The following is a 27,992-nucleotide window of genomic DNA, read 5'->3' as shown; positions in this document are numbered from 1 at the left end:
TGAGCTGGCAGCAGGAAAAGAACCATAAAAGCTGAACAATGGTCACATACACAAAACTTGTTCACTAATGTCCTCCAGGAAAGGAAACTTGCCAACCCTTACCTGGTCTGGCGTCCAATATGTACTTGACTCTTAAAGCACTGAAAACATACTGACTTATCAGTTCTGCCAAAAACAAATTTTAAGAAACCTTCTGCCAATCCGACAAGGAAATAATGTTCCCTTCAGCCAAAGATATCTATTAGAGGCCCTTGTCATTGTCATAGGATAGTGCTTCTAAGCTTAGAGATTTTCAGGGGATCCACTAAGGCTTCCTACAACTATCCTTACACTCTTTCCAAATGATCATTTGCTGCTGTACTGTTCTCGGCTGTCCTCTGGTGCCCAATGTGTTTAATTGTACCTTCTTAGTCATGAGTAACAATTTTTCGTAATGCAGTATTCTGCAATCGAATAGGGAATATCACACAACCTAAAATTATCAATGAGCATTTACTCATTGGGTAGAATTCTCCCAACTTGCTACGTCCGGTGGCGAGTAGAGGGAGTGTTTACCGCTGTGGAGGGCGACAGGAAACCAGACCATATCTTCTGTCCCTGGGGGTTTTACGACACCTCCAGTGGCAGGTGTGGGTGTCATATTTAAAAGACACGTGACAACACTGACCCACCGTTGAAGAAAGAATATGGCCCTACTGAAAAAAGTAAGACCTCCAGGAACACAGAGGCTGGAAAATGGACTCCTCAATGAAACTGAAGCTGGAAGATGCACCTGATAGATGCTGTCCCCACCCACTGCTGTGGTGGTCCAGGTCCAGGGTTGCTGGCGGCCTCCATCCCAAACTTCAGAGGCAGCCCCGGAACTTATTCACATACATTCCGACTTCTGCATTTCTGTTGATCCTGACGTGTTCTGGAACAGCATAATTTCCTGCTGGTGTCATGGAGATTTGGGCATGGGGGAATACTTTTGGTCGGGCCTTCATCTGCATCTCTTCAGCAGGATGCAAATCAGTTTTACACCAGCCTCCAATGGGATTCCCAATCCACCATGGCAGGCAGCATCGGAAGATCCTACTGTAGTTTCACACCTTGGTGAAACCGATTTTTGGGTCTCCTACCAATTCTGCCCCCACCACCTGCCATTGATCCCATCGGCAAGGGCATGGGAGAATTATTCCCATTGATTTTGACTTTACTGAATAATAGCCCAATCAGGAAGGCAGTTAAAACAAACTACTTAATACCAACAGCAAGAATAATAATTCTGTGGTTTGCAACACTGGCAAACAATTTCTATGCAGTAAGAATTTAATGCTGTTTGTGTAATCTTATTGTCCAGAAACCTTATAAACTGCCCTAGTACTTTCACACGTTAAATAGTGTAAGCCCCTATACTGGGTCACAGGATTTCAATTAATTATATGTAACTAACTTCTGTCAATCATGGAAATAGAAATCCTATTTTCAGAATTACTGCATCAGGCAGTCTTTGCAAGACATCTTGCTCTTGTGCATTTCTCTCACTGAGGCCGATCTAAACAGCAATTCACTGTAGTCAGCTAACAGCTTTCATTTCCATAAATCTTCCTACCGCTGTAACTCAACTGTATGCAATGAGAAACGTCTGCCAAAATTATTCTCCACTGCAGACATACACTGACAAAATGTGTGATCATGGAAGAGAAAGTGATTCTCATTCTTCCACTCTTTTCCCAAGCAGTGATTCCATTTTATGGGGAAAAAAACAGCAGGGTATTAGAAACACAGCAGCAACCTCATCTATTCATGCAGTCGGTTAAGATAATTGAAATTATAGAGCAAACAGGTTCCAAGTTTGTTTCATGCTCTTTGCTGAGTTACCTGTTCTCAGCCAAACAGTGATATTTATAAGGGGGGCATATGTGGGGGCAGGGGGGCTGCGCAGGTGTTGGCGGGGCGGGGGAGTTCTATTGATTTTTATAATCTGCGAATTATGATGGGGATAACTCAGTCTAGGATTCAACCCTCCTCTCATTTGAAGGTTTTCAGTTCTGAGACATTGGGCAGCCATATTTTTTAAGTTAAAAATAAATTGGAGGATTTTTAGTACAGAAGATAAAGCACATTTTATCTTTTTTCAAAACGTCTGATGAGACAAATGGATGATTTTTATCATCTGATTCACAATGACTTTTTAATATTACCTACCCACCTCATTTGGCTGTGTGGCGACAAACAGATGGCAGAAGAGCTCACTCGGTGGTCTGTAGGGGTTACGTGTGACAAATGCAAATTGACAGTCCGCCGGTTGACACGTTGTGTACAAGATTCTCCGCAGGGCATGAGCCATCAACAGCGTCTAGTCGAAACCCAGCATAGGAATTAATTACATCTGCCCAACCAAGTTGTTTGTACAGTATTTCATTTAATTTTTTAAAAAATCAGTATCAAAAGATTCAGTTGAAAAAAAGACACCGAATATTTCAGTTTTTGATACCACATTTTTTCTTTGAGCCAAGATGATGAAGCATTTTGCAGCTCGACCAACATTCTGCAGGATAATGCTAATTTCACAACCGTTTTCTGCAAACACTCGCCAGACTGCATGATGGTAATGTTGGGCAAGAGTAACCAGAGAACAGGAGGCAGCACAGTGGTTAGCACTGCTGCCTCACAGCCCCAGGGACCCAGGTTCAATTCCAATCTTGGGTGGACTGTGCGTGGAGTTTGCATGTTCTCCCCATGTCTGTGTGGGTTTCCTCAGGGCACTCCAGTTTCCTCCCACAGTCCAAAGATCTGCAGGTTAGGTAGGGTTAGATATAGGGTTGGAGAGTGGACCTAGCTAGGGTGCTCTTTTAGAGGGTTGGTGCAGACTTGATGGCCGAATGGCCTCCTTCTGCACTGCAGGGATTCTATGAAGTCAGTTAGGTAGTAGTCTTCCCTCACTTATTCTTTCTCATCTGCGGAACCTGCTACCACCCTTTTCTCCCTCCCTGACGTGAAAGCACAGCTTATTGACCACCCAACTGCTACTTCTTGATTTAACTCATCCACTCATTTCAACCTCCATGGTGCTTTGTACTTTGGAGCCTGATATTTCACCTTGACGTCTCAATTTTAAAGAATGATATGGATGAGGGTTAGAAATGTTTTCTGTCACACGCGTACATTTCCTCCACAGTGTGATTTGAAAGGGTACACCTGCTACAGATATCCTGCACCCCATAATAAGTAGCATCATCTTAAGTAGGATGAAATGTTGAATTACTACAAGTTGATTAAAATCATAACATAAGCTGCAGACTTCTGTCCTTTTCGAACTGCAATGAAAATTACTTTTGCTTCCAAAGCTCAGTCCGAGAGAACCAAGATACCATCAGCTGCCTATGGAGTTAACATAAGAACTAGGAGCAGGAGTAAGCCATCTGGCCCCTCGAGCCTGCTCCGCCATTCAATGAGATCATGGCTGATTTTTTGTGGACTCAGCTCCACTTTCCGGCCCGAACACCATAACCCTTAATCCCTTTATTCTTCAAAAAACTATCTATCTTTACCTTAAAAACATTTAATGAAGGAGCCTCAACTGCTTCACTGGGCAAGGAATTCCATAGATTCACAACCCTTTGGGTGAAGAAGTTCCTCCTAAACTCAGTCCTAAATCTACTTCCCCTTATTTTGAGGCTATGTCCCCTAGTTCTGTTTTCACCCGCCAGTGGAAACAACCTGCCCGCATCTATCCTATCTATTCCCTTCATAATTTTAAATGTTTCTATAAGATCCCCCCTCATCCTTCTAAATTCCAACGAGTACAGTCCCAGTCTACTCAACCTCTCCTCATAATCCAACCCCTTCAGCTCTGGGATTAACCTAGTGAATCTCTTCTGCACACCCTCCAGTGCCAGTATGTCCTTTCTCAAGTAAGGAGACCAAAACTGAACACAATACTCCAGGTGTGGCCTCACTAACACCTTATACAATTGCAACATAACCTCCCTAGTCTTAAACTCCATCCCTCTAGCAATGAAGGACAAAATTCCATTTGCCTTCTTAATCACCTGTTGCACCTGTAAACCAACTTTCTGTGACTCATGCACTAGCACACCCAGGTCTCTCTGCACAGCGACATGCTTTAATATTTTATTGTTTAAATAATAATCCCGTTTGCTGTTATTCCTACCAAAATGGATAACCTCACATTTGTCAATCTTGTATTCCATCTGCTAGACCCTAGCCCATTCACTTAACCTATCCAAATCCCTCTGCAGACTTCCAGTATCCTCTGCACTTTTCGCTTTACCACTCATCTTAGTGTCATCTGCAAACTTGGACACATTGCCCTTGGTCCCCAACTCCAAATCATCTATGTAACTTGTGAACAATTGTGGGCCCAACACAGATCCCCGAGGGACACCACTAGCTACTGATTGCCAACCAGAGAAACACCCATTAATCCCCACTCTTTGCTTTCTATTAATTAACCAATCCTCTATCCATGCTACTACTTTACCCTTAATGCCATGCATCTTTATCTTATGCAGCAACCTTTTGTGTGGCACCTCGTCAAAGGCTTTCTGGAAATCCAGATATACCACATCCATTGGCTCCCCGTTATCTACTGCACTGGTAATGTCCTCAAAAAATTAATTAGGCACGACCTGCCCTTTATGAACCCATGCTGCGTCTGCCCAATGGGACAATTTCTATCCAGATGCCTCGCTATTTCTTCCTTGATGATAGATTCCAGCATCTTCTCTACTACCGAAGTTAAGCTCACTGGCCTATAATTTCCTGCTCTCTGCCTACCTCCTTTTTTAAACAGTGGTGTCACGATTGCTAATTTCCAATCCACCGGGAACACCCCAGGGTCTAGTGAATTTTGGGAAATCATCATTAGTGCATCTGCAATTTCCCTAGCCATCTATTTTAGCACTCTGGGATGCATTCCATCAGGGCCAGGAGACTTGTCTACCTTTAGCCCCATTAGCTTGCCCATCACTACCTCCTTAGTGATAACAATCCTCTCAAGGTCCTCACCTGTCATAGCCTCATTTCTATCAGTCGCTGGCATGTTATTTGTGTCTTCCACTGTGAAGACCGATCCAAAAAACCTGTTCAGTTCCTCAGCCATTTCCTCATCTCCCATTATTATAACTCCCTTTTCATCCTCTAAAGGACCAATATTTACCTTAGCCACTCTTTTTTGTTTTATATATCTGTAAAAGCTTTTACTGTCTGTTTTTATATTCTGAGCAAGTTTACTCTCATACTCTATCTTACTCTTCTTTATAGCTTTTTTAGTAGCTTTCTGTTGCCCCCTAAAGATTTCCCAGTCCTCTAGTCTCCCACCAATCTTTGCCACTTTATATGCTTTTTCGTTCAATTTGATACTCTCCCTTATTTCCTTAGATATCCACGGTCGATTTTCCCTCTTTCTACCGTCCTTCCTTTTTGTTGGTATAAACCTTTGCTGAGCACTGTGAAAAATCGCTTGGAAGGTTCTCCACTGTTCCTCAACTGTTCCACCATAAAGTCTTTGCTTCCAGTCTACCTTAGCTAGTTCTTCTCTCATCCCATTGTAATCTCCTTTGTTTATACACAAAATACTAGTATTTGATTTTACTTTCGCACCCTCCATCTGTATTTTAAATTCCACCATATTGTGATCGCTCCTTCTGAGAGGATCCCTAACTATGAGATCATGAATCAATCCTGTCTCATTACACAGGACAAGATCTAGGACCGCTTGTTCCCTCGTAGGTTCCATTACATACTGTTCTAGGAAACTATCGCGGTTACATTCTATAAACTCCTCCTCAAGGTTGCCTTGACCGACCTGGTTAAACCAATCGACATGTAGATTAAAATCCCCCATGATAACTGCTGTACCATTTCTACATGCATCAGTTATTTCTTTGTTTATTGCCTGCCCCACCATAACGTTACTATTTGGTGGCCGATAGACTACTCCTATCAGTGACTTTTTTGCCTTACTATTCCTGATTTCCACCCAAATGGATTCAACCTTATCCTCCATAGCACCGATGTCATCCCTTACTATTGCCCGGATGTCATCCTTAAATAACAGAGCAACACCACCTCCCTTACCATCCACTCTGTCCTTCCGAATAGTTTGATACCCTCGGATATTTAACTCCCAGTCGTGACCATCCTTTAACCATGTTTCAGTAATGGCCACTAAATCATAGTCATTCACGATGATTTGTGCCATTAACTCATTTACTTTATTCCGAATACTACGAGCATTCAGGTAAAGTACACGTATGTTGGTTTTTTTTACCTCTGTTTTGAATCTTAACATCTCCAGTTTTATTCCTTTTAGTAGGATCTTAGAATCCATCAGTTTGATTAATTCCTCCACCTGGATTCTTTTTCTTTCTCACTAACTGATTCATACCCAGCCCCCTCCGCTCTCACCACAAACACAAACCCTTCCTCTCAATGACCAATGGTTCTGTGCTGGGCAAAGTTTCAATGGTGTTGGGCAGACTCAGTTACCAAATTGTTATTGTTGGTCGAGGGCTGGTTCAGCTCAGTTGGCTGGACAGCTTGATTGTGATGCAGAGCGAGACCAACATCGCAGGTTCAATTCCTGTACCAGCTAAGGTTAGCCATGAGGCCCCACCTTTTCAGCCCCTTGCCCGAGGTGTGCTTATACTCAGGTTAAATTCCCACCAGTTAGCTCTACCAGGGGAAAGCAGTCTATGATCATCTGGGACTATGGCCACTTTACTTTTATTGTTAGCCTGTCAGTCTTGACAAGGAGCTCTTTGACAACTGGAACGATAATAACCGAGCCCAATCTTGCAGTTAGATAACCAGCACACATGCGTGCTTTCACAAGATTTAATAACTCAAGAGGAAACTGGCGGTAAATGAACATAACTTGATTTAATTATTTACAAAGGGCTGCTGAAAGCAGCATGTCACTCCCAGTACAATCTTTGCTGAGAGGACTAAACTCACCAGGTCCTGCTATGGGCCTGCTTTTATCTTAATTCACAATGAGCCCCAAATGGGTGGCTTCCGCCTCTTATCTGGGAAGTTCGTACTTCACGAGTCTCACAGAGAGATCATTGATAGTTTCCTCTTGGTTCTCAAGGGGCTTATAACACAAGGGATGGGATTCTCTGTCGGCGGGATCCTCCGCTTTGCCGACAGCGCACTTACACCTGTGGATTTTGTGACGGCATGGGGGTGGCCACAATGAGAAACCCCTTTGGCCGGCTACCAGGACGGAGGATCCCAATGCCAGTGGTGGCGCGCCGCACCACAAAATGAATCTGGCAGGACAGAGAATCCTGCCCTACGATTTTCCTGGATATTGATTTGGCATGCTCAGTTTTCCCTCATCAATACAAGGGTACAGGAGTGCTAAGTCTAATTGCAGCACTCCTACTTCTTGGAGCTGGAGAAGCAGTAATGCTGGAGCCCGTGGAAAAAGCAAAAATAAATAAGAAATACAAAAAAGAAAACAAAAATGGCCACACATAAAAGCAGAGTGATTGGGAATGTGCTGCCCAGGTTCAGCAAAAGTAGGTCCACAATCATGAACAATAGAATCAAAGGAAAAATGAACCTGTAATCAAAAGGACTAAACAGACCCGGTTTTTACTCGGGATACAAGTACTGGTGTCAAGAGGTACAGGATGCACCCATGATTATGCCATGGTTTAATTTCCCAGACTTCATTACAGTATTGCAGCAAGACCACCCACCAATGGGAATCGCTACATGCTCAATGCACAGAAGCTCGACTTCAAGCAGCCACTGTGGACTCAAAAAAATGCTCACAGGGAGAGGATAATGGACAGGGTAGAGGGTTTAAGGCCAGGGCAGGAATGGCTCAAAGCACAGAATTTTCAAGCCCACTAGATGGGGGTTCAGAGGCCGGCGGTGAGAGAGCTGAGAAAGTGATGAGATGCTCATCTCTTCCAGATTTTGCCTGGGCAGCACTGAAGGCCAGCAGGGAACTCCTGTAATCGGTTTACTAAACGGTCAGAAACTTGCCATGGTCACACAGCAGGAAGCTGACAAGCTATAAAGGCTTTGATCAGTTATACTGAAGAGCTAGAGCTATGGTCACTGAGAGACTGTTGATCCCCAGTGCTTTCCTGGAAGGCATTGAGCTTGTTCAGCAACTTCACTATCCTATAGCTGTACTTCCCTGCCGCCAGTCTTCAGCACAACATGGATGCCGTTTATTTATTTATTTTTTAATTTTAAAAAATGTCCAATTAAGAGGCAATTTAGTGTGGCCAATCTATCTACCCTACGTATCTTTGGATTGTGGGGGTGAGACCCACACCTACACGGGGAGAATGTGCAAACTCCACACAGACAGTGACCTGGGGCCAAGATCGAGCACGGGTCCTCGGCGCCGAGAGGCAACAGTGCTAACTGCACCACTTTGCCACCCCATGGATGCAGTTACACCTTCCACCTCTTCTGAGGATAAACTGAAGAAGCCACACCATTGTCATTTTTAAACGGCGTCTCGATCTCTCGAGCACCAACACGACCCCAAATCACCCCCCCAGCCCCCACTCACTTTAAGAGGGTGGCCGAGCCCCCACGCAGGGCATTCCCCAGCAAGTTTACGGCTGCGTAAAAAAGTTAGCACCACCAGCCTGGCAGTGCCACCTGGGCACTTTGGCAGTGTCAGGCTGGCACTACCAGGGTGTCATGTTGGCACTACCAGGGTGCCATGTTGGCACTACCAGGGTGCCAGGCTGGCAGTGCCAGGATGCTGAAGTGGCACCAGTAGTGCCAGGTTACAACCTTGCCCAGAGGGCATTCACTTGGGAGGCCTACAAACCCTTAGGAGACCCTCACGAGTGCTGTTCTGTCAGGTCCCCATTTGTGGAGACTACCCAACGTCTCCAGGGTGAGGGAGTTAGATCCCAACGCCTAGGTTCGATCTCGGGTACGCATATTAGAGTGAGAATGGCAATCTCACTCTAATATGCAGATTTACCAGAAAGTGATCCTGCCCACAATGGGTGGGATTTACATCACGATATGGTAGATCCCTGAAGTAGGATCACTGTGCTGCGCTGTTTTTCAGGCACAGTGCAACCAGTAGTTCCTGTCAAGAACCTTTCCGCTAAATCACACTCGAAATGTGGGCTAAACCGGTGAGAAACTCCCCAGGGCCCAAAAAAGTGACTAACATTTAACCAAAAATGTAGTTAAATAGTGGTGAGGAACTCGGCTGGAATCTCCCAGCAAAATCCGCCACAAATGACACTTGGGAAGCGATCTACCAGCCATGTTGCGCCGGGCAAAAGAAGCGGCTGGTTAGATAGCGGGAGAAACCAAAATCAGGAACCACACTGGGCATCACTTGGTTTCCAATCTAACCGGTCCGCTCCTGTTGCTGAAATGCGGATCCCACCACAGCTTGGCAAGAAACCAGTAATCACCAATTAAGACCAATCTCCATCCCATTAATGGGATGGAACCCCTATCGAACAGCCTCTCATGATCCAACCACTTTCCCAATGAGTGGTCATCTAGGCGCCGTTTAGTACACCTATTTAAAAATGTGAAGCTAGCAGAATGACAGCTGTGGGGTTCCAAGGAGGTGAGTAGTCATCTTCAGAATCGGGATGTTGGCATAGGGGCCACTGCCCTGTACGTGGGGATGGAGGGGTGGGCTCGGTCAGTGGGGTGGCCCAGCACCGGAGAAGGCAGAGGCAGCAGCGTCAACAGAGGCTTGAGGCAGCAGCCCATGTGCAGGGGCACGTCCCCCCACCCAGTAACTGGTCCGCCTCACCCTGTCCCCTCACATCCCCACCCAACCCCCTCATTGCCCTGTTTCACCCTCCCAGGGTGTGTGTTACATCACCCCAGGGTGATGGGCCTGTGTCTGCACTATCAGCGGGTCGATATACAAGGCAGGAGGGTGATGATGACCCGCTGTGAGTTGAGCTCTTGTGCTCCTCAATCTATGTTTAATATGGTACAAGTATAATAGTGACCCCAGCTGTCCGTAGCTACCGGTAGTGCTGGCCCACCATCTCTCTCTTTCCTCCCCCCCAATGCCCTCTCAGTGATCCTCAATTGTCCAGGGTGATGGTGGGGGGGAACCCAGGCGGTAACTTTTCATTGTTGAAATTCTGGATTTTTTACATTCGAAACACCAGGAAGTTGTATGCCAGATGTTCCAGATCTAATACCATAATGATTTTTAAGAGATAGATTTTAAAAATCAGACTGTAATGTGTGGTGTCATCAGGTGATGCCCAAAAGCCTGGACAACTTAATTCCTGCTTTGTACTATTATCTAAACTCCTTAATTAAATCACAGCAGCATTATTCTCAAACATCCATAGTTTTGTTTGTCACAAGCTGATTTTCTCCAAACCAAAGTAGAATCTGGTGAGAGCAGCATGTGATTGCATTTCCTTTAACATAAATCAAAGAAATGAGACTTTCAACTTTTGGAATCAAGCCCATGGCTGTTGTTTTGGCTTCCCAGTTCCCTTCTGAAAAGAATATTCCATTTAATTCAGCAATCACATCCTAGCTGGTAACACAGGTAAGGAAGTAAAGTGCCAAGCCACCTTTCATAGTGGCCTGGAGTAGTCTGGGCTCTTGGAGAGTAACCCCTATTGAAGCTCTTTGCATTGCTCTCCCACTTCTACATTCTATGTTCGTCTCCTGCAGGCTGACTGAATCTACAAGGAGTGATTATTCCAAAGGCATTTCCTCTAAAAAGGAATAGGCAGGGCAGATGACTTACATTTGGGAGTGCTTTTGACTGCATCACATTATCAGGATTATTTTGAGATATTGTGACTGTGCTTGAATTAAAGCAGTTGGAAGTTTACAAGGGAACATGCTGAGAGCTTTTTTTCCGTTTTACTCAATTTCTTACTTAGAGCTGAAAACATGAACTTGGCCAATGTGGGGATGACTGACAGCCACAGAGAGATAAAAATGCATCTTTTCTGCAGCAAATCGATCAGATACTAGAACCTAATTAATGACATATGTCTACAACAGTACAAGGGAGTTTCCCCCATCAGATGAACATCAAGAGTGGGCATACAGGCAGCAACAAATTCTGCAATTGGACAGTTCAATAGAGGCTGAGGTTCAGGCTTTCATCCAGTCAGAAAATGGAAATTTGCCAATAAGCTGCAGGAGGGGGAAGACAACCTCAGCAGCATAGATTTGATGGGTGGACAGAAAGAAATGTCTTCTCATCTGTTGAAGCAATTAATCAGTGGTTTCTTATGGTATTGCAATTTACAGAAAGGCTGGGTTTGTCTCTCGTTCCATTTCCATGACTAGCCATTTTCCACATTCACTTTGTTTATGGTGAGCCATCTACACAGAGAGAAAGTGCATAATTGATATCATTTGAACACATACCACAAACTTTATTAATAACAGCCATTATGCTAGGAGGCCAACTTTATACGATTAGGCATACAACAGCAGAATCACTATATATATATATATATATATATTATAGAGAGAGAGAGAGCACTGAGGAAGCTGTAATTTGATGCACCACCCTCTGAGTCTACCAACAAGAATTAATGTACAAACCAGGCTTCTACGCAAAAAAGAGAAATAATAGAGGGTAATTGTTCTTCTCACAGCATGTCAGGAAGACATGTTGGAATATCGGTCATCCCAGAGGATGCAATATATGGAAAATTACCCCTCAGTTCCATTTGGCACCTCTTTTGGTTCAGAGTACCAAGGATTTGAACAATTTAAGTTGGCACTCCAGTGCAATACTGTGCTATTCCACACAGAGCATATTGATCCGTTAATGCATTACTTGGATGTCTGGCCTTCTCATCAAGTACATTTCATTAAGTGAATGATACTCTATTCATTTATGATGTCAGCTGGAGGGAGGACTGTCACTGCTTGATAAAACTAACCCAGTTTCAACGTTCCAAGTAATACTGAGTCCAAATATTAAAACATTCTCTATGCAGGAGTGGGGGGGGGGGGGGGGGGGGGGGGGCAGAAATTTACAAGGAGCTGATGGATTGGGAGGGAGCCCCAATAGGGGTAGTGAAACAGAAGTGGAAGGACGAATTGGGTTTGGAGTCTGGGCTGTGGGAGGAAGCCCTGAGGAAGGTGAATGCATCCTTGTCGTGCGCTAGGTTTAGCCTTCTCCAGTTTAAGGTGGTTCACACGGCACATATGACGGTGACCAGGATGAGCAGGTTTTTTGAAGGGGTGGAAGCCCAATGTGGGCAGTGTGCGGGTGGGCCCGCAAATCATGTCCACATGTTTTGGGCATATCCAAAGCTTGGGGATTCTGACAGGGGTTTGCTGACGTTATGTCGGAGGTCCTGAAGGTGAAAGTGGTCCCTTGTCCAGAAGTGGTGATCTTTGGAGTGTCAGAAGACTCGGGAGTCCAGGAGGCGAGAGACGGAGATGGATATTGTTCGAATGGAGGGACTCCAAAATCGGGGGTGTGGGTGAGTGACCTGACAAGAGTTTCTCAGCTAGAAAAAAATAAAGTTTGCCTTGAGAGGGTCTGATGAGGGGTTTGCCCAGAGGTGGCAGCCATTTATCGATTTCTTCGAGGAGCGTTAAGATGTCAGCAGTGGGCGGGTTAAAATGGGGAGGCAGGGGAGCTGGGAAGTGAGAGACGTGATGGTAGGGTGTTAGATGTTGTGTTGAGTTTGTTAGTTACTGCCCTGTTGGCTCATTTTGTTTTGTGATTATGTTTGTTGTGTGAATGTATAAATGCCTCAATAAAATATTTTTTAAAAAAACATTATGCGACTTACCGGCCGTGCTGCACCCGAACAGGACCCGGTCTGTGTTGCGATCAGGATCTCACTCACAATGGCCGTGACCAAGCCTCGGATGCCTGAGTAGGTTTTAAACCCACTTAGGCATGCTCACCCAGGATCTGCCAGGCTCCCGTCATCTAATGGCCTGCCCAGAGAGTCCCCAGCCGAGCGCAAGTACATAGACCAGGCGGAATGGCACCCGGGGGGGTCTCCTGGGCCATCAGAGGCCCTTGGGTGATATTGACAGGGCAGGGTGTCTCCCCCCTGCACACCCCCCTGGAATGTGGGCACTGTGCCAAGGGGTACCAGGCTGTCACTTTGGTCCTGCCACACTGGCACTGCCAAGGTGCCCAGGTGGCACTACAAAGTCGGCAGGAGCATTGTCGGGGGCAGTGCCAGGGTGGCACTTCCAAGGATCAGGGCCTGGGGGAGTCATGCTCATGAAAAGAGGGTGGAGGGGGGTATGAAGGGTGGGGGATGCAGGGCGGGCATAAAGCGGTCTCTGGAAGGTTGGGGGAAGGGCGAGGGTCCTAGAATGGAGGGGGGAGGGGCCGGGAAAGAGCCGAAAGGGGGCTTGGGAAGGTCTGAAAAGGGGGAAGCCCAGAGCGACCTCATAGTGGGGTGTCATAGTGGAGATTGGGGGGGTGGGGGGGGTGCAGTAATGCCCATGTCTGTGAGGAGTGACATTGCCCATTGGTGGGGGTGTGGGGAACCCATAAGCACCCATAGATCAGGTCAACCTTTCAAAATGGTGGCCCAATCTCTGAGGGGCTGGTCTGGCTGACGGGTTCAACTCTCCAGTAATGAAAATAATTCAAAGTGTGGGCTTGACCAGGGAGAAACTCCCCAGGTCCTGAAAAAGCGATTAAGTGTGGTTAGATAGCGGTGGGGAACTTGCTGACAGAGCCAGCAGGAAGCTCCAAGAAAATCCCGCCACCAACAACACTTAGAAACCTTTCCATTAGATCGCACCCTAGCTTTCTGAACCTCAGAAAAGCACTGCTAATTGCACCAGCATGAATTTTACATTTCATACAGTTTTGCTGTGAAACCAGGGAAAATGAAATAGGATTGCCAAAACGGGTTAAATTTACCCTAAGAACTGCGCGAAAGATGTTTATAATATCAGGCTGTTCAGAATACACCACATGTCAACATTGATTAGCAATAGCTCAATGAATGGCCACAAAAATGATTGGTAAACGCATTCCCCAAATGTGACAAGACATTTTTCTTTTTTTTTTTAAATTTAGGGTACCCAATTCATTTTTTCAGAATTAAGGGGCAATTTAGCGTGACCAATCCACCTACCCTGCACACCTTTGGGATGTGGGGACGAAACCTACGTAAACACGGGGAGAATGTGCAAACTCCACACGGACAGTGACCCAGAACCAGGATCGAACCTGGGACCTAGATGCCGTGCGGCAGCAGTGCTAACCCACTGAACGACCGTGCTGTCCACAAGACATTTTTCTAACCTATTATTCTAATTATTGTCCTTTCCCCACCTTTATTTACACATCATTTCAAATTTAGGGACATATGGAGGCCACGATTCTCCCACGAGATGGCTTGGGTGTGGCAGGATAGGACGTGCTTCTACCCAAAAAATATCTTGCTGACACCTCAAGTTACACAAGGTCAACCTCATTGATATACTTTTGGCAGGATTCCCATTAATGTGAGCTAGCCTGATTGAGGAATGGAGGGGAAATCTTTGCTTCGAAATAGCTAATTCTCTACAGTAGTGGATATCTCTCTAAAACACCCTCTTGGGTGGGAGGAATTAAATTTAAAATCTCTCCCTATTACTCTACTACAACTATATTGTAGACAAATCATTGGGTCACCCTGCCTAAATAAAATAACTTCTAATGACACCAATGCATTCTAACTTTGAGAGTGAATTGCCTCGTTTAAAATGTAACACTTCTTGTGCATTTTTCCCCAAAAATTAGAGTACCCAATTCTTTTTTTCCCAATTAAGGGACAATTTAACGTGGCCAATCCACCTAGCCTGCACACCTTTGGGTTGTGGGGGGTGAAACCCATGCAGACACGGGGAGAATGTGCAAACTCTACACTGTGCCGCCCGTGCATTTTTTATCTCAGTTTTCAGAACCTGTCAAACAATTCCTGCTAAGCAGCCCGGACCAGGAGTCTTTCCTAGAGAAATGGATATGAGAGGTTTAGTGATTACTAGGATAAGCTAACAATTTGCTTTTGTTTTACAGTCTTCAGGAAAATAACTCCAAAACCTAGCGCAATATTATTTTATATTCCTTTCTTCCGTACCTTCTTGCATGAATATGCTGTGGTTTAAAACTAAACATTGTCCGACAACATGAGAATGGAAGTATTTGCAGAAGTAAAAATAGCGATCGGCTGCATGGAGATAGCACAATGTCGTCCCGCCCAATTTCTACTGCATCCAACCGTGTTATGCCAAGAAAACCGTGTAATTCCGAAAAACCTTTGCCACTCACAGTTAACCTGTTTTGTTAATTACACATAATTACAATCCTGTTGTTAAGACTAGAAAAGCCAGGTGGAGGGATTCCCTGCGCTCCCCGCGAAGGGGGTGAGTGACAGGGTGCTCTCGGGGGTCTGGGTCGGGGAGGGGAAGATATCCGATATCTACAAGCTTATGCAGGAGAAGGAAGAGGCGTCAGTAGAGGAGCTGAAAACGAAGTGGGAGGGGGAACTGGGGGAACAGATCGAAGACGGGACATGGGCTGATGCCCTGGAGAGGGTAAATTCTTCCTCCTCGTGTGCGCGGCTTAGCCTCATCCAATTCAAGGTGCTGCATAGGGCCCACATGACTGGGACGAGGATGAATAGGTTCTTTGGGGGTGAAGATAGGTGTGCCAGGTGCTCGGGGAGTCCAGCGAACCATGCCCATATGTTCTGGGCATGCCCGGCATTGGAGGAGTTCTGGAAGGGGGTGGCGAGGACGGTGTCAAGGGTGGTGGGATCCAGGGTCAAGCCAGGATGGGGACTCGCGATCTTTGGGGTTGGGGTAGAGCCGGGAGTGCAGGAGGCGAAAGAGGCCGGTGTGCTGGCCTTTGCGTCCCTAGTAGCCCGGCGAAGGATTTTGCTACAGTGGAAGGACGCGAGGCCCCCAAGCGTGGAAACCTGGATCAATGACATGGCGGGCTTTATTAAGCTTGAGAAGGTTAAATTCGCCCTGAGAGGATCGGTGCAAGGGTTCTTTAAACGGTGGCAACCTTTCCTCGACTTTCTGGCTCAACGATAGGGTACTGGGACAGTAGCAGCAGCAACCCGGGGGGGGGGGGGGGGGGGCGTTGATTATGTTAGCTTATTTTAGTTAAATTTGATTTATCTAATTTTAATTTATGGTTAAGTTCTCTTGTTGGGGGGGGGGGGGGGGAATGTGATACATGTGATGTTACCGTATGGGGGGAATTGTGGGTGTTATGGGGCTGTTAGTTGCATATTACTGCTTTTTGCTATACTTTTTGTTATATTTTCTGCAAAAAATTCCAATAAAAAAATTAAAAAAAAAAAAAAAGACTAGAAAAGCATCAACATATCATCAGTTTAATTGTTATAGTCAACACAAGACATTCATTCAAGTTCAATGCTTATCTAACTTGTGCAACATCATTGCAGAAATTAAACAAGGCAAATTCTGCAGATATTCAGTTCAATTTGGCTGAGGTTGACTTGGTCCATTGAACTTGGAGCAATTAAATTTGATTATCAAAATGAATAACATTGGCATGACTCCACAACCAAGGAAACCAGGGTTTGTTTTTAAATCAATCACCCAGACAGGTTAACAGTAACACATGAAGTTTCATCTTATGACCTATCTCTTATCAAGATTATCAAATCCAAAAGCAACAGTTGGGGAAAATAGTAAATTACTGTTTGCAGAACAGTGCCATTATTAAAAAAGTAAACATCCTAAGGCGATTCATGGGAAAATCGACACTGGGCAGCAATAGAAGAATTAGTAGAGATGATTGAAAGCATGATTACAAAGATAGGTTTTGAGAGCACTTTTAAAGGTAGTGTGAGAAGTGGAACGGAAGAGGGATAAAAGGAGAGTAAGGGCTAAGGTGCTTGAAGCCAAGTAAACTGATGGTGTTAGAACCACACCAGAATTGAAAGGCTGATGGGTTTGGAGTGTGATTTGTAACTGAGAATGAGAAATGGGAATTAAACACATTGGGGGAATTCCACGAATTGAGGACAGTGAGGGTGAGGGATGGCAAGGTTGGTATGGTGGAGTTTTCAATGAGTTGGAGCTTTGAGTGAAATTAAGGAGGCTGCATGTTGGAAAAGTTTAGATTTCACAAAACACAGTTTCAGCGGGGTGTGAGGTAAGATAAGGATGAAAGCAAGATGATGTTGTAAAGGCAAAAGTTTTGAAGATTTGAAGCTGACTTGATAAAGCTTTGGGCGGCATGGTAGCACAATAGTTAGCATTTCTGCCTCATAGTGCCAGAGACCCCGGTTCGATTCCGACCTTGGATGACTGTCAGTGTGGAGTTTGCACATTTTTCCCGTGTCTATGTGGGTTTCCTCCGGTGCTCCAGTTTCCTCCCACAGTCCAAAGATGTGCAGATTAGACGGATTGGCCAGGTTAAATTGCCCCGAGTTGGGTTATGCGGACGAGGTGGGGGTTTGAGCCTAGGTAGGGTGCACTTTCAGAGGGCCTGTGCAGATTCGATGGGTCGAATGGCCTCCTTCTGCACTCTCGGGATTCTATGATGGATTTGCAGTTTTGTTCAGGGAAACAGGGTGAGAATGCAGTGAGAGCCAGCTAGAGGAATGGACATGGGCAAGTAACAAAATCTTTGCTAGAAGCAGGATCTTTCTTTCAAGTGTTCATTTGTTGAAAATTTGGATTAATTTACAACAATGTCAGTCAAACTGTCTGACAACATAAAATTGTCAGTGGAGTCAAGGATGGTGGTGAGATATAAAGCCAAATGTTGGATGTTGTCAACATACATTTGGAAACTGACCCCATACCTACATATATCATTGAGAGGCAACATGTAAATTAGGCAAACCATACAGGTAAAGAGGGGTGCAGGGAATGACTCCAGCGCAAAAAGAACCATTAACAATATTAGCAAAGATTTGGTCCACAATGATTGGTTGAGTGATTATTAGTTTAATGAAGAAGAAAGCAGGGGAGCCAGAGCTGGCTTTCAGAGATGAATCGTGTGACAGCTGAAGTAAGAAGGTGGAAATGAGGGACAAACTATAAAGTCATAGTGGCCCGTAACTGCCTCGGAATGACAATCTCCGACACATTGCCACTCTGGATGGACTTACCCACATTGAAATTCCATAGACCCTGTCTCACCCAACCTTTCTCCCTTAGGCTGGGTGAGACAGGAGCAGTGAAAAGCGACCATGTGACTGCATCAGCGGAGAGTAACTGGGACACAGAGAAGAAAGTCATACCCCCTTTTTACAGCACTAGCTGTGTAACAGAGGTGTTTAAAGTGACAATTTAAAGGGAGAAAATAAGAGGTGTTTCAGACATCAGGGGGAGACCTGGTTTTGGGGGGGCAGCAGTTGGAAAGTGAGGGAGATCCGGCAGAGAGGTGTCGGGCCAGGAGGGGGTTCAACTTGGAACGGTGGTGGGTTGGCATTGAATGGGGCAGGGGGTGGGGTGCGGTATGTGCAGGATGGTTGGGAATCAGGAGACAATGGGGGAGAAGGGGGATCAGGCCGTGAGGGGTGGGGTCGGATCAGGAGGGGGGCTGGTTTGGACTAGGAGAGAGGTGGGGGTCCAATGGGGGTGGGGAGAGAAGAGGTCGGAGGAGTCACACCGGTGAGGAGGGGGTGTCAGGTTGGGGTCTGTGCTTGGTTGGGATGATGTGGGGTTCCACTGAGGGGTTGCGAGTGGGGATGGTGTGCGAGGTCTCCTGGGGGTATGGATGTGCGGGCTATTCTGTGCAGGACCAGTCTGTGTTTTTAAATAGCTACTCTGGAGTTAAAAGTGCTTTTTTCCCTTCTAACTCTTTCAGGGTAACTATCAGCAAACTGGCAGACTCATCCCAATTGAGCAATTTAAATCGCTTCTGTTGGATTGTTTCCAGCCCAGCGCAATTGTCCAGTGGAAGATAGTCCTTCAGGACAATTGCTGGGTAATCTCTCGTGTGGGAACTTACTAGAGGGATTCTGCAGCACATCATTGGGTACCCTCAAATGCGACACAAGAGAATCAGGAGGTCATGGACCAAGAGGCCATAAGTAATTCCTGAAATCACAAGTACAGTGCTGTCATAGAAAGGCATAGCTAATGAGGCAGAGTCAATAATTAGTAGTACATGTCCCATGGCTTGAATGTGCTGAAACCTTCAGCTCCAGTCCCTAATACATGTCAACATTCATCACTGCCAGACATTTTCATTGTCTGCAGCTGACCATATCGACCTTACTTCTTTGGAAAGCTTGCTGTTTATAAGATGATCACTTGTAACCAAACCCCAACATGAGTTACTGCTTTCAGTAGAGAAGGCCAGAAAATTGAGGGAAGGGTGGAGAAATGGACTGAGGAAGAGGAAAGAAGATAAATGTTCAAAGTTATGAAGACTGTCATTAACAGAGTAAGATATCAAATACTATTCCTGAAATGTAGTAATTCATTATATTTGACTTCAGTGGCCATTATAACTTCAAAATTTCAAGTCATGAACTAGGTGAATGAGTGGCATAGTCTATTAGAAATGGTTCTATTCACTATACCTCTTTATTTTCATTATACATCTTTATTCCTTGTGATGAGAATTTCAGTATTACTGCCATTTTTCGAGGAAAGTTCTAGGAGAAAATAAAGCGCATGTCAGATGATACAACACAAAAATTTGAAAAATTGAAATAGATTGAAATTCTACTGAAAAATAGATTGATTATTCTTTGAAGTATAAAGGAGAATTTCAACAGCAAACATTTTGAGTTGCATTATCTAGATTAGTAAATTATCAGTGTTATTCCTGTTGGATCGTGAGATCACTATTTTGTAAAGAAAGCATGGCACCTGGAATCATTTTACTGGGAAACTTGGCCACAATGAAATCAGCAGATATTCAAAACAGAAGAGGCAAAATGTGCATATTTTTCAGCAGCATAACTATGGTTTCCGTTGCAGTGATTAAACCCACAGACCATAACTGAATAGAAAAATCCAGATTCATGGAAATGATTACTTCATTTTTTTTTTAATGTGTTACTTCCTTTCAATATAATTTTAAATAAAGTAAATGTTTATTGTTTCCTCCTGCCATTTCTTGAGCTGGTCAAAAAAAATTTTAAATGACCTTTTCTGATTCAATTCTATCGTTGACGGGGAAAACCTGTTTGACCCAACTCATTCCATTTTGTAGATTAGAAAGAAAATGTTGCAACTTAAACACGTGATGAAATTAATATGATAATTCAAGGCTTCCAGCATTTGGAACTGGTCTCCATATAGTCTTTAATTAAAAGTTACATTTATTATTCATATTGCGTACCAAGTTCTGGGCATTTACTTAATGTCCATCTAGAGTTTTTAAGTTAGGATATATTTATGGTATAATAATGAAACAAAGGTAACTATTTTATTCCAGTCACACCAAAAAAGCTGATCAGATATAAAAAAGTCAAAGAAATGCAATTTTGAAATATTTTTGCCTTCACTTTCAAAGTCTCATTCTGCTTTGAAACATGTTGTTTGGAGGTTTCTATAGATCTTCATTTAACTACTTCTGCCAGCTCCAGATGTTGTCAAATTTGGCTCACAACAGTACATTTTTCAATTGAATCTACATTTTTGCTAGTTGTTTTCGGTTTTCCCTTCATTTCAGGTTTCCCATATTTTCCCTCCGGTTTGTTCACAACATGGTCAAACAGATCAAGTAATAACCTTTAAATGCTTCCAACATATGCCGATGACAGTTGGTAAGAGTGGGAGAGATTCCTGGTGAGCAATGCGATGGACTACAACATGCATATAAAAGTGCATGTTGCCGAAGGGACTCCTTGCCGGGGGACGGCGGGTGCAGTTAGCTTAGTTCGCTAGACAGCCAGTGTGGATCAGATTTCGGTCAACAGTATGAAGTTCAATCCTTTTTCTGACTGGGGTGGATTTCGGACCTGTCTCCTTGCTCTCATGTAGTGGAGGTTACATCGCTTTGGTTTGAACCTGCTTTCAGGCAGAGAACTAACGAAGAAGCAGCAGCTCTCCCTTCATTGCAGCAGAATAAGTCCAGCTGCGGTTTCACCCTTAGCTTTCCATATTTCACTATTTAAGACCATTTAACCAATTAATTCAAGATCATCCATCCATAAAGGATCTACCATCTCTTATGCCCCTCTCCAATCACAAGATTCTGCTAATTAAATGACTTTGGAAGTTTTTAACCCTGCAACATTGTAACCGTACCATAGATGTCATTCACTCTTTATCATAGAATCCCTATGGTGCAGAAAAAGGCCATTTGCACCGAACCTCTGAAAGAATACCCTACCTAAGCTCACTCCCGTGTCCTATCCCCTTAAGCCCATCTAACCTTTTGGACACTAAGGGCCAATTTAGCATGGCCAATCCACCGAACCCACACATCTTTGGACTGTGGGAGGAAACCAGAGCATCCGTGTCACGCAGACACGGGGCGAATGTGCAAACTCCACATCGTCACCCAAGGATGAAATTGAACCCAGGTCCCTGGCACTGTGAGGCAGGAGAACATCCTGGCATCAGTTTTAACTTTTCCCTTACCTAGTTTGAACTTTATCCTACTTCCATGGTTTAAGTTATTAGTAATTTTCCACCTGTTAATGAGTCAGCAAATGAGTATTAAGACAATCCCGCTTCTGCGAAGCGGTGAATCTTAGGTACAACATTTACCTTCAGAATATGAAGCTGTTGATGGATCCGCCATGTCTTCTCATCAAGATCTTGATCCTCCACTGTAAAGGAACCTACATACTGTGGGAATAATTCCACAGATAAATCACAGCTTTCACAACATAGCCTTGAAATACTACTCAACATTTGTTACCAAAACCCTAAGTGGATCCACTGATTAGTGATTATTTTTTAGATTAGATTCAGTTTTGCCTCATAATTCCTCAGATGCACAATCCCAGTTGTCTGATAATTTTGCTGTGTAACCAATTGCTCAGCCAAAGTATTGAGGAAAAGCATGGCTCATTCACCCTTCTAAGGGGAAACAGTTAAATCGCTATTCTGACCTCTGTTCAGCAAGCCAACTGAAATTAGGAGTTCACCATCTTGGAATCACAGACACAATCCCACATCCTATTAATCAAGTGCACTGGTACTCCAAATGTCTTTATCATTATATTACCCTTAGGATAAAACTGACATATCCCCAGATGCCCCTTCATAAAAGTCGGAACATCTCAACTGACCTAAATGCACCTCAGCTATGGATGCAGGGTGTTTCGGGTTTCATGGCTGAGCAATGGATTACATGCATGTGAATCATTAAATAGAGGCTATCTGAGTTATTCTTCTTCAGATCAAATGTCAAAATCAGGAAAAATGTTGGTTGGAAATGTGAACACTTTTTATTATTAACATACTGCAAGTTACCGGACTTAAACAAAACATGATCAAACGTATCTTCCTTATAAAGTAGCCAAATTATGGTCCGTCCGTTCCCCCCCCCCCCCCCCCGATTTAAAAAGTCTGCAGAGATTATTCTTAAAAATACTGAATTGTTGTTCAGTTTCATTGAGTCAAATTTCATTCATCTGATTGTCCATTTCAATATGGAAAAATAAAAGACAGGTCATGTTTTTCCCTCAGTAATTTTTTCTGTTCATTGAAATACTGATACAAGAGACTAGGAGAAAAAGTCAAATTTAGTTGTCATAACCAGCACAGGGCTTACGGGTGGCAATGATTAGAATCCCCGTTAACCTCACCAAATACCAGCTCCCCCGTTAAGAGGGCGGGAAACTCTAAACCGTGTATAATTATCTCTTGTATAAAGTTACCCAGTTTGGGTACCAATGGGAAGTGACCCGGCAGGGAACTTCCGTGTTGATGTAAATAATAATTTATCGTAATAAAACTTTGTTTCATCTAACCACTCGGCATAGACTCCTTCGTGAGCTACAAAAATAATGATATAAGAACTAATTTCCTTTCTTCCTGAAGACATGGGCTCACGTTGGGGTACAGATATGCATCTACCACCCAATCTCCACACTTTGCTGAACTTACCATTTGTTTGTGGGTGAGCTCAGTGATTATCAGCAGGTTGTTTGGCCATAAGCTATCACAATCAGGTCTGGCCCTGTTCTCACCCTATGTCCATACTCCCCAACTGAAGTCACAGCACCACAATTAACATGGAATCAAGGGATGTTTACAGCACAGGAGACCATTCTGCCCCTTATGTCCATACTGGTTCTCTGCAAGAGCAATTCCCCCAGTACTCATTTAATCCCCGTCGTCCTGCAAATTTTCCCTTTTCAGATAATGAACCATTTCCTTTTGAAAGCTATGACTGAACCTGCTGCCACCACACCCCCAGGCAGTGCATTCCAGGACGGTTTTTTTTCATTTTGGCATTACTTGAAAAATGAAATGAAATGAAAATGAAAATCGCTTATTGTGACAAGTAGGCTTCAAATGAAGTTATTGTGAAAAGCCCCTAGTCGCCACATTCCGGCATCTGTTCGGGGAGACTGGTACGGGAATTGAACCCGCACTGCGGGCCTTGTTCTGCATTACAAGCCAGCTGTTTAGCCCACTGTGCTAAACCAGCCCCTTTCTTTTGCCAATTACTTTAAATCTGTGATTTCTCATTCTTGATCATTCCACCAATGGGAACAGTCTCTATCTATCTACACTGTTCATGTCCCCTCATGATTTTGGGCACCTGTATCAAATATCCTCTCAACCTTCTCCTCTGGAAGGGGAACGACCTCAGCTTCTCCAATCTATCCACATAACTTAAGCTCACATTCCTGGAACCATTCTCATGAACCTTTTCCGTATCTTCTCTAATACCTTCACATCCTTCCTAAAGAGTGATGTCCAGGACTAGACCCAATATTCCAATTGAGACCAAGCCGATGCTTTCGATAAGTTTACCATAACTTCCTTCCTCTTGTATGTTACACCACTGCTTATAATGCCCAGGATCCCATAACACTTAATAACTGCACTGCCAACCTGCCCTGTCATATTCAATGTACGCATATACCCCCAAATCCCACTGCTCCTGCACTCTCCTTAGAGTTGCACTCTTTATTTTATGTTGCCTCTCTACACTCTTCCTGCCAAAATGAATTACTACATAATTCTCTGCATTAAATTTCATCTGCCATTTGTCTGTCCATTCTGTCAACCTGTCCATGTCCTTTTGAAGTTTAACACTATCCTTCTCAGAGTTTACCACACTCCCCAAGCTGTGTCCACAAATTTTGAAATTGTGTCCTGTACACCAAAGTTTATGTCATTAATATGGTTCAGAAAGAGAAGGGGTCGTAACACCAACCTCTGGGAACTCTACTGGAAGCCTTCTTCCAGTCCGAAAAGCCACAACCTTCTAATTAGGAAGAGAAATCCTGACTGATCTTTGCCCTTTGAGGCCCAAGGGCACTGAGATCAATTTTACCAAACCTCCTGGTGTTCTGGCCAAGATCAGCACAGATCTGAAATTGAACCCAAGTAACATATCCCGAAAGGAAGGTTAGTCGCTGTAATACAGGGGTATCCAAGACAAAGTCTGTGGATCGAATACTGCCTCTTTGATGTGGATTACAAAGACTTTCCCAGTTTATTTCCTCACTGCAGGCTTGTCTACAAAGCTGATTCAAATTCTGCTCTTCCTAAGCTTGACGGATAGGGAAAATCTGCTCTAAGGATTGAGCATTAATGCACTAACCAGGGGTCTCCTAGGTGTAGCAAACCTCGAGGCTTGAAGCGTTCTAATTTTGGTCAAATGAAGAATCATCAGGAATGAGGAGGATGACGAGAGCAGAGAAAGATGCAAGAAAATGGATAGATTGGAGAAGCTGGGGTTCCTCACCTTGAAGAGAAGAGTAAGAAGTCTTACAACACCAGGTTAAAGTCCAACAGGTTTCTTTAGAATCATTAGCTGTCGGAGCACTGCTCCTTCCTCAGGTGAAGGAAGGAGCCACACGCCAAAAGCTAGTGATTCCAAACAAACCTGATGTTGTAGGACTTCTTGCTGTGCCCATCCCAGTCCAACGCCGTTGTCTCCACATCATTGAAGAGAAGACTAAGAAGAGATTTAATAGAGGTGGTGAAAATCATTGGGAGTGTAGACAGAGAAACTCTGTTGGTGGAAGAGTCAAGAACCAGAGAACACTTATTGCAAAGGGACCAACAGAGACAGGAAGACATTTTTTTTAAAAAATGCAGCGCATAGTTAAGATTTGGAATGCACTGCCTGAGAGAGTGCAAGAGGCAGATTTAATCATAGCTTCCCCTGAAGGGGAAAACAAATTATAGGTCTACAAAGGAAAGGTGTGTGTGTGGGGGGGGGGGGGGGGGGGGAGACAAGCAGAGACACAATTGGTGTTGTAGCCATTGCGGGGTACTGGAGCTGTCACTAATTCCCTGTGTGTAGGGTTTATCTTTGTGTGGAGCAGGAACTGGAGAACCTTAAAAGAAGTCACTGAAGGTAAAGGTGGTTTGGTTTGTTTTTGAAGAAGCATTTGAAGGTGGGGAGGAATGTAATACATCACGGATCAGGAAGAGAATTGCATCTTAATTTTCATCCTATTTATCTCTGACCAATGCAGCCAACTATTTACAAGGACACCCTTGAGAAGCTGGAGATCTGATGGAGATGCTCAAATTGAGGAAGGTTTTGAAAAGTTATTTCAGAATACAGTTGACAAATTGGTAATTGGAGGGCATAAATTTAAGACCAACAACAGGATAAAGAGATCATTATTTTAGCCAATACGGATTGTCCCGTCAGACTCCATAATAACTTTAAAAAGAGGAGTGCATAAATATTCAATAATTAAAATTTAAAGGACTGTAGGAAAATATCGGTGGGGGGGGTAAATAGAGGCTCTTTATGGGCTAGCAGATTTAAATGCAATGGGATGAATGGCCTCCTGTGCTGGCAAATGCTGATTTTATTTATTCCAGACGGAGTCAAAGGTTAAGCAATGTCCAATTCTAATCCATTTGGTGTGATGGGGAGAGGAACTAATAAAACGGATTAAGAACCCATCTCTAATAGTGAGTAGTGTCCGTCCCCATGGCATCAAGAGCAAACTGGGCACTCGACTCTGGAAATGTGATTAGTCTTAAAGAGCCTTCCGAACAGTTTCCAGTAGCAATCCGCTATTTTTCTTGGTAGCATGATAGTTTTCCATGACGGACACGTCATTCTTTTGGATGCTCAGAGCTGGAAAACTGTTCATGCCTATCCCTTTCAGCCGCAGGATGTGAGTAACGTGAATGTTGTAAGACATGAAACATTCATGACATATCGCGACTTAAAGGAACGATCAAGGGGAGAAATAAAACATAATGCGCCAGAGAAAGACTGACAAATCCACACAAACCCCACCCCAAATGCAAGAGGGGAATCTCAGCTCCCTGCTTTGGCTAATATATGCACCCCCCCCCCCCCCCCCCCCCGGCGGCCGCCGCCGCAATTATTAAGCAGGAGATCTGTTTTTTTTTAATGCATTTTGCAAGTTCGCAGCGAATGTAGCTGTTGCCTGCATGTTAAAATACAGCAGATTAAACATGGGAAATGTGAAACATCCATGCCGATATTTCTTATTGCATTGCCGCGCTGACTAGCCTGGTGCACCGCGACCATGGAACAACACAAAGCGGCTGAAGTGCACCGCTCAGGCTAAGGTAGGCGCTGGTGTGACTGGCCAGTACATACCTCCACGAACTTGGTCCGGCTTCTGGTTTTTTTGTCTGGAGAGCGGCTCTTGGCCATCGCGGCAGACACTGAGCCCAAGGGACGCTCCGTCCAGTGATGGTGCGGAAAAGCCCGGGCTTAAACTTGGAGCAAGTTTGGGTTCCGGGGGATGGGTGGTGATGTGTGAGGATGAGCGCCGGTCTCCAGAGGATTTCGGGGGTCGGGCAGCCCGATGCCAGCACCGGGTTGGTTTCCACGGGCAAAGCCTCACCTGGTCCTCCTCTCCCTCTTAAGTGTCTTGACACCAGTGCTCACAGAGGCGTGTGTACCGTGCCGGAAATGGCTCTCTGTTGTGCCAATGTTATTCCCACAGCTCCCAACGTGCAGATCCAAGCGAAAGGTGGAGAGGAGGGGGGAGTGTGGAAGTGCTAAGGAGGCGTCTCCCTTCGCAGCTGCTGGATCCTGGCTTCAACCCCTGACATTGTGCATAAAGTTTCGTTTTCTGTTCTAAGATACTTGATCATTCCGTTGCCGAGAATTGTTACTCCAAACATTCTAAAAACAAAAGTATCAATTCGCCCACCCTGTGGAATGTCTGTCAGCAACAAGCTAATATTACCAGAATTCTCTTAAAGGCATAATTGGCACCGCTCCATTCAAAGGAATGATTTGAGTACTTAGTCTTCCAATTTTAACAATTGAAGGATTTTTACTATTTTAATATTTGTTACCTTACATTCTGCATTCACAATGTTCTACGCTGCTTCTTTACTCCAACTCACCATTGCAAACGACCGTATCTCTTTTTTTAAGTAATATACTTCTGTCCTCTTGTGCCTTCAACCCACACTTCCTCCAATTAAATCACCTCGCACTTTCTTCTCACTCATTCTTTCCAAATGCCTCAATTGTATTTTTTTAACCTCTCGCTGAATTGCCTTCCTCACAGAAGACATTCTTTCGAAACTGACTTTACATCACATAATCACCCCATCTCCCATTTATTTCAACTCTCCTTCAACTTTTGTAGTGTCCAGAACCTTGATTTCCCTGTAAGTCAAAATCTCTACTAGTGGAGTAAATATGGTTTGGATGACCTATATGTTTTAGGACCGCCAAATGATCAGGTCATTAAGCCCCTTGAATCTGTCCTATCATTCAATTAAATCATGGGTGATCTGTAATTAAAATGTATTGACCTGAATCAAAAAGTGTGGCCCTGGGAATCTTCAGGTTGGATCAGACCAATTGAGTTCTTTTCTTCCCCAGGAACCAAACAATTGTAAGTAAAAAAATAAATAATTTCTGAGAATAGGTCTTCTAAACATTATACTTCACA

General features: G+C 44.3%; 1 protein-coding gene across 3 annotated transcripts in view; it reads right to left on the bottom strand.

Annotated features, from left to right (window-relative positions):
* Positions 1-27,693, bottom strand: part of sh2d5 (SH2 domain containing 5) — a 110,781-nt gene extending 83,088 nt beyond the window's left edge. Inside the window, exons 1-4 of one of the 3 annotated variants that reach the window (XM_038821755.1) lie at positions 27,436-27,693; positions 21,658-21,738; positions 19,515-19,589; positions 2,195-2,341 (exon numbers count right to left, since the gene is read on the bottom strand). In XM_038821755.1, coding sequence (XP_038677683.1) covers positions 2,195-2,341; positions 19,515-19,589; positions 21,658-21,738; positions 27,436-27,438 — 306 coding nt within the window. In that variant the 5' untranslated portion in view covers positions 27,439-27,693. Of the gene's footprint in view, positions 1-2,194; positions 2,342-19,514; positions 19,590-21,657; positions 21,739-26,674; positions 27,159-27,435 lie in introns of those variants that run through there. The other 2 variants (XM_038821753.1, XM_038821756.1) reach the window with 2 other exon arrangements.
* Positions 27,694-27,992: the final 299 nt, after the last annotated feature.

Source organism: Scyliorhinus canicula, chromosome 16, assembly GCF_902713615.1.
Source record: "Scyliorhinus canicula chromosome 16, sScyCan1.1, whole genome shotgun sequence".
Taxonomy (NCBI): Eukaryota; Metazoa; Chordata; class Chondrichthyes; order Carcharhiniformes; family Scyliorhinidae; genus Scyliorhinus; species Scyliorhinus canicula.
Note: the sequence above shows the minus strand (reverse complement) of the source record. Positions and strands in the feature narration are given on the sequence as shown.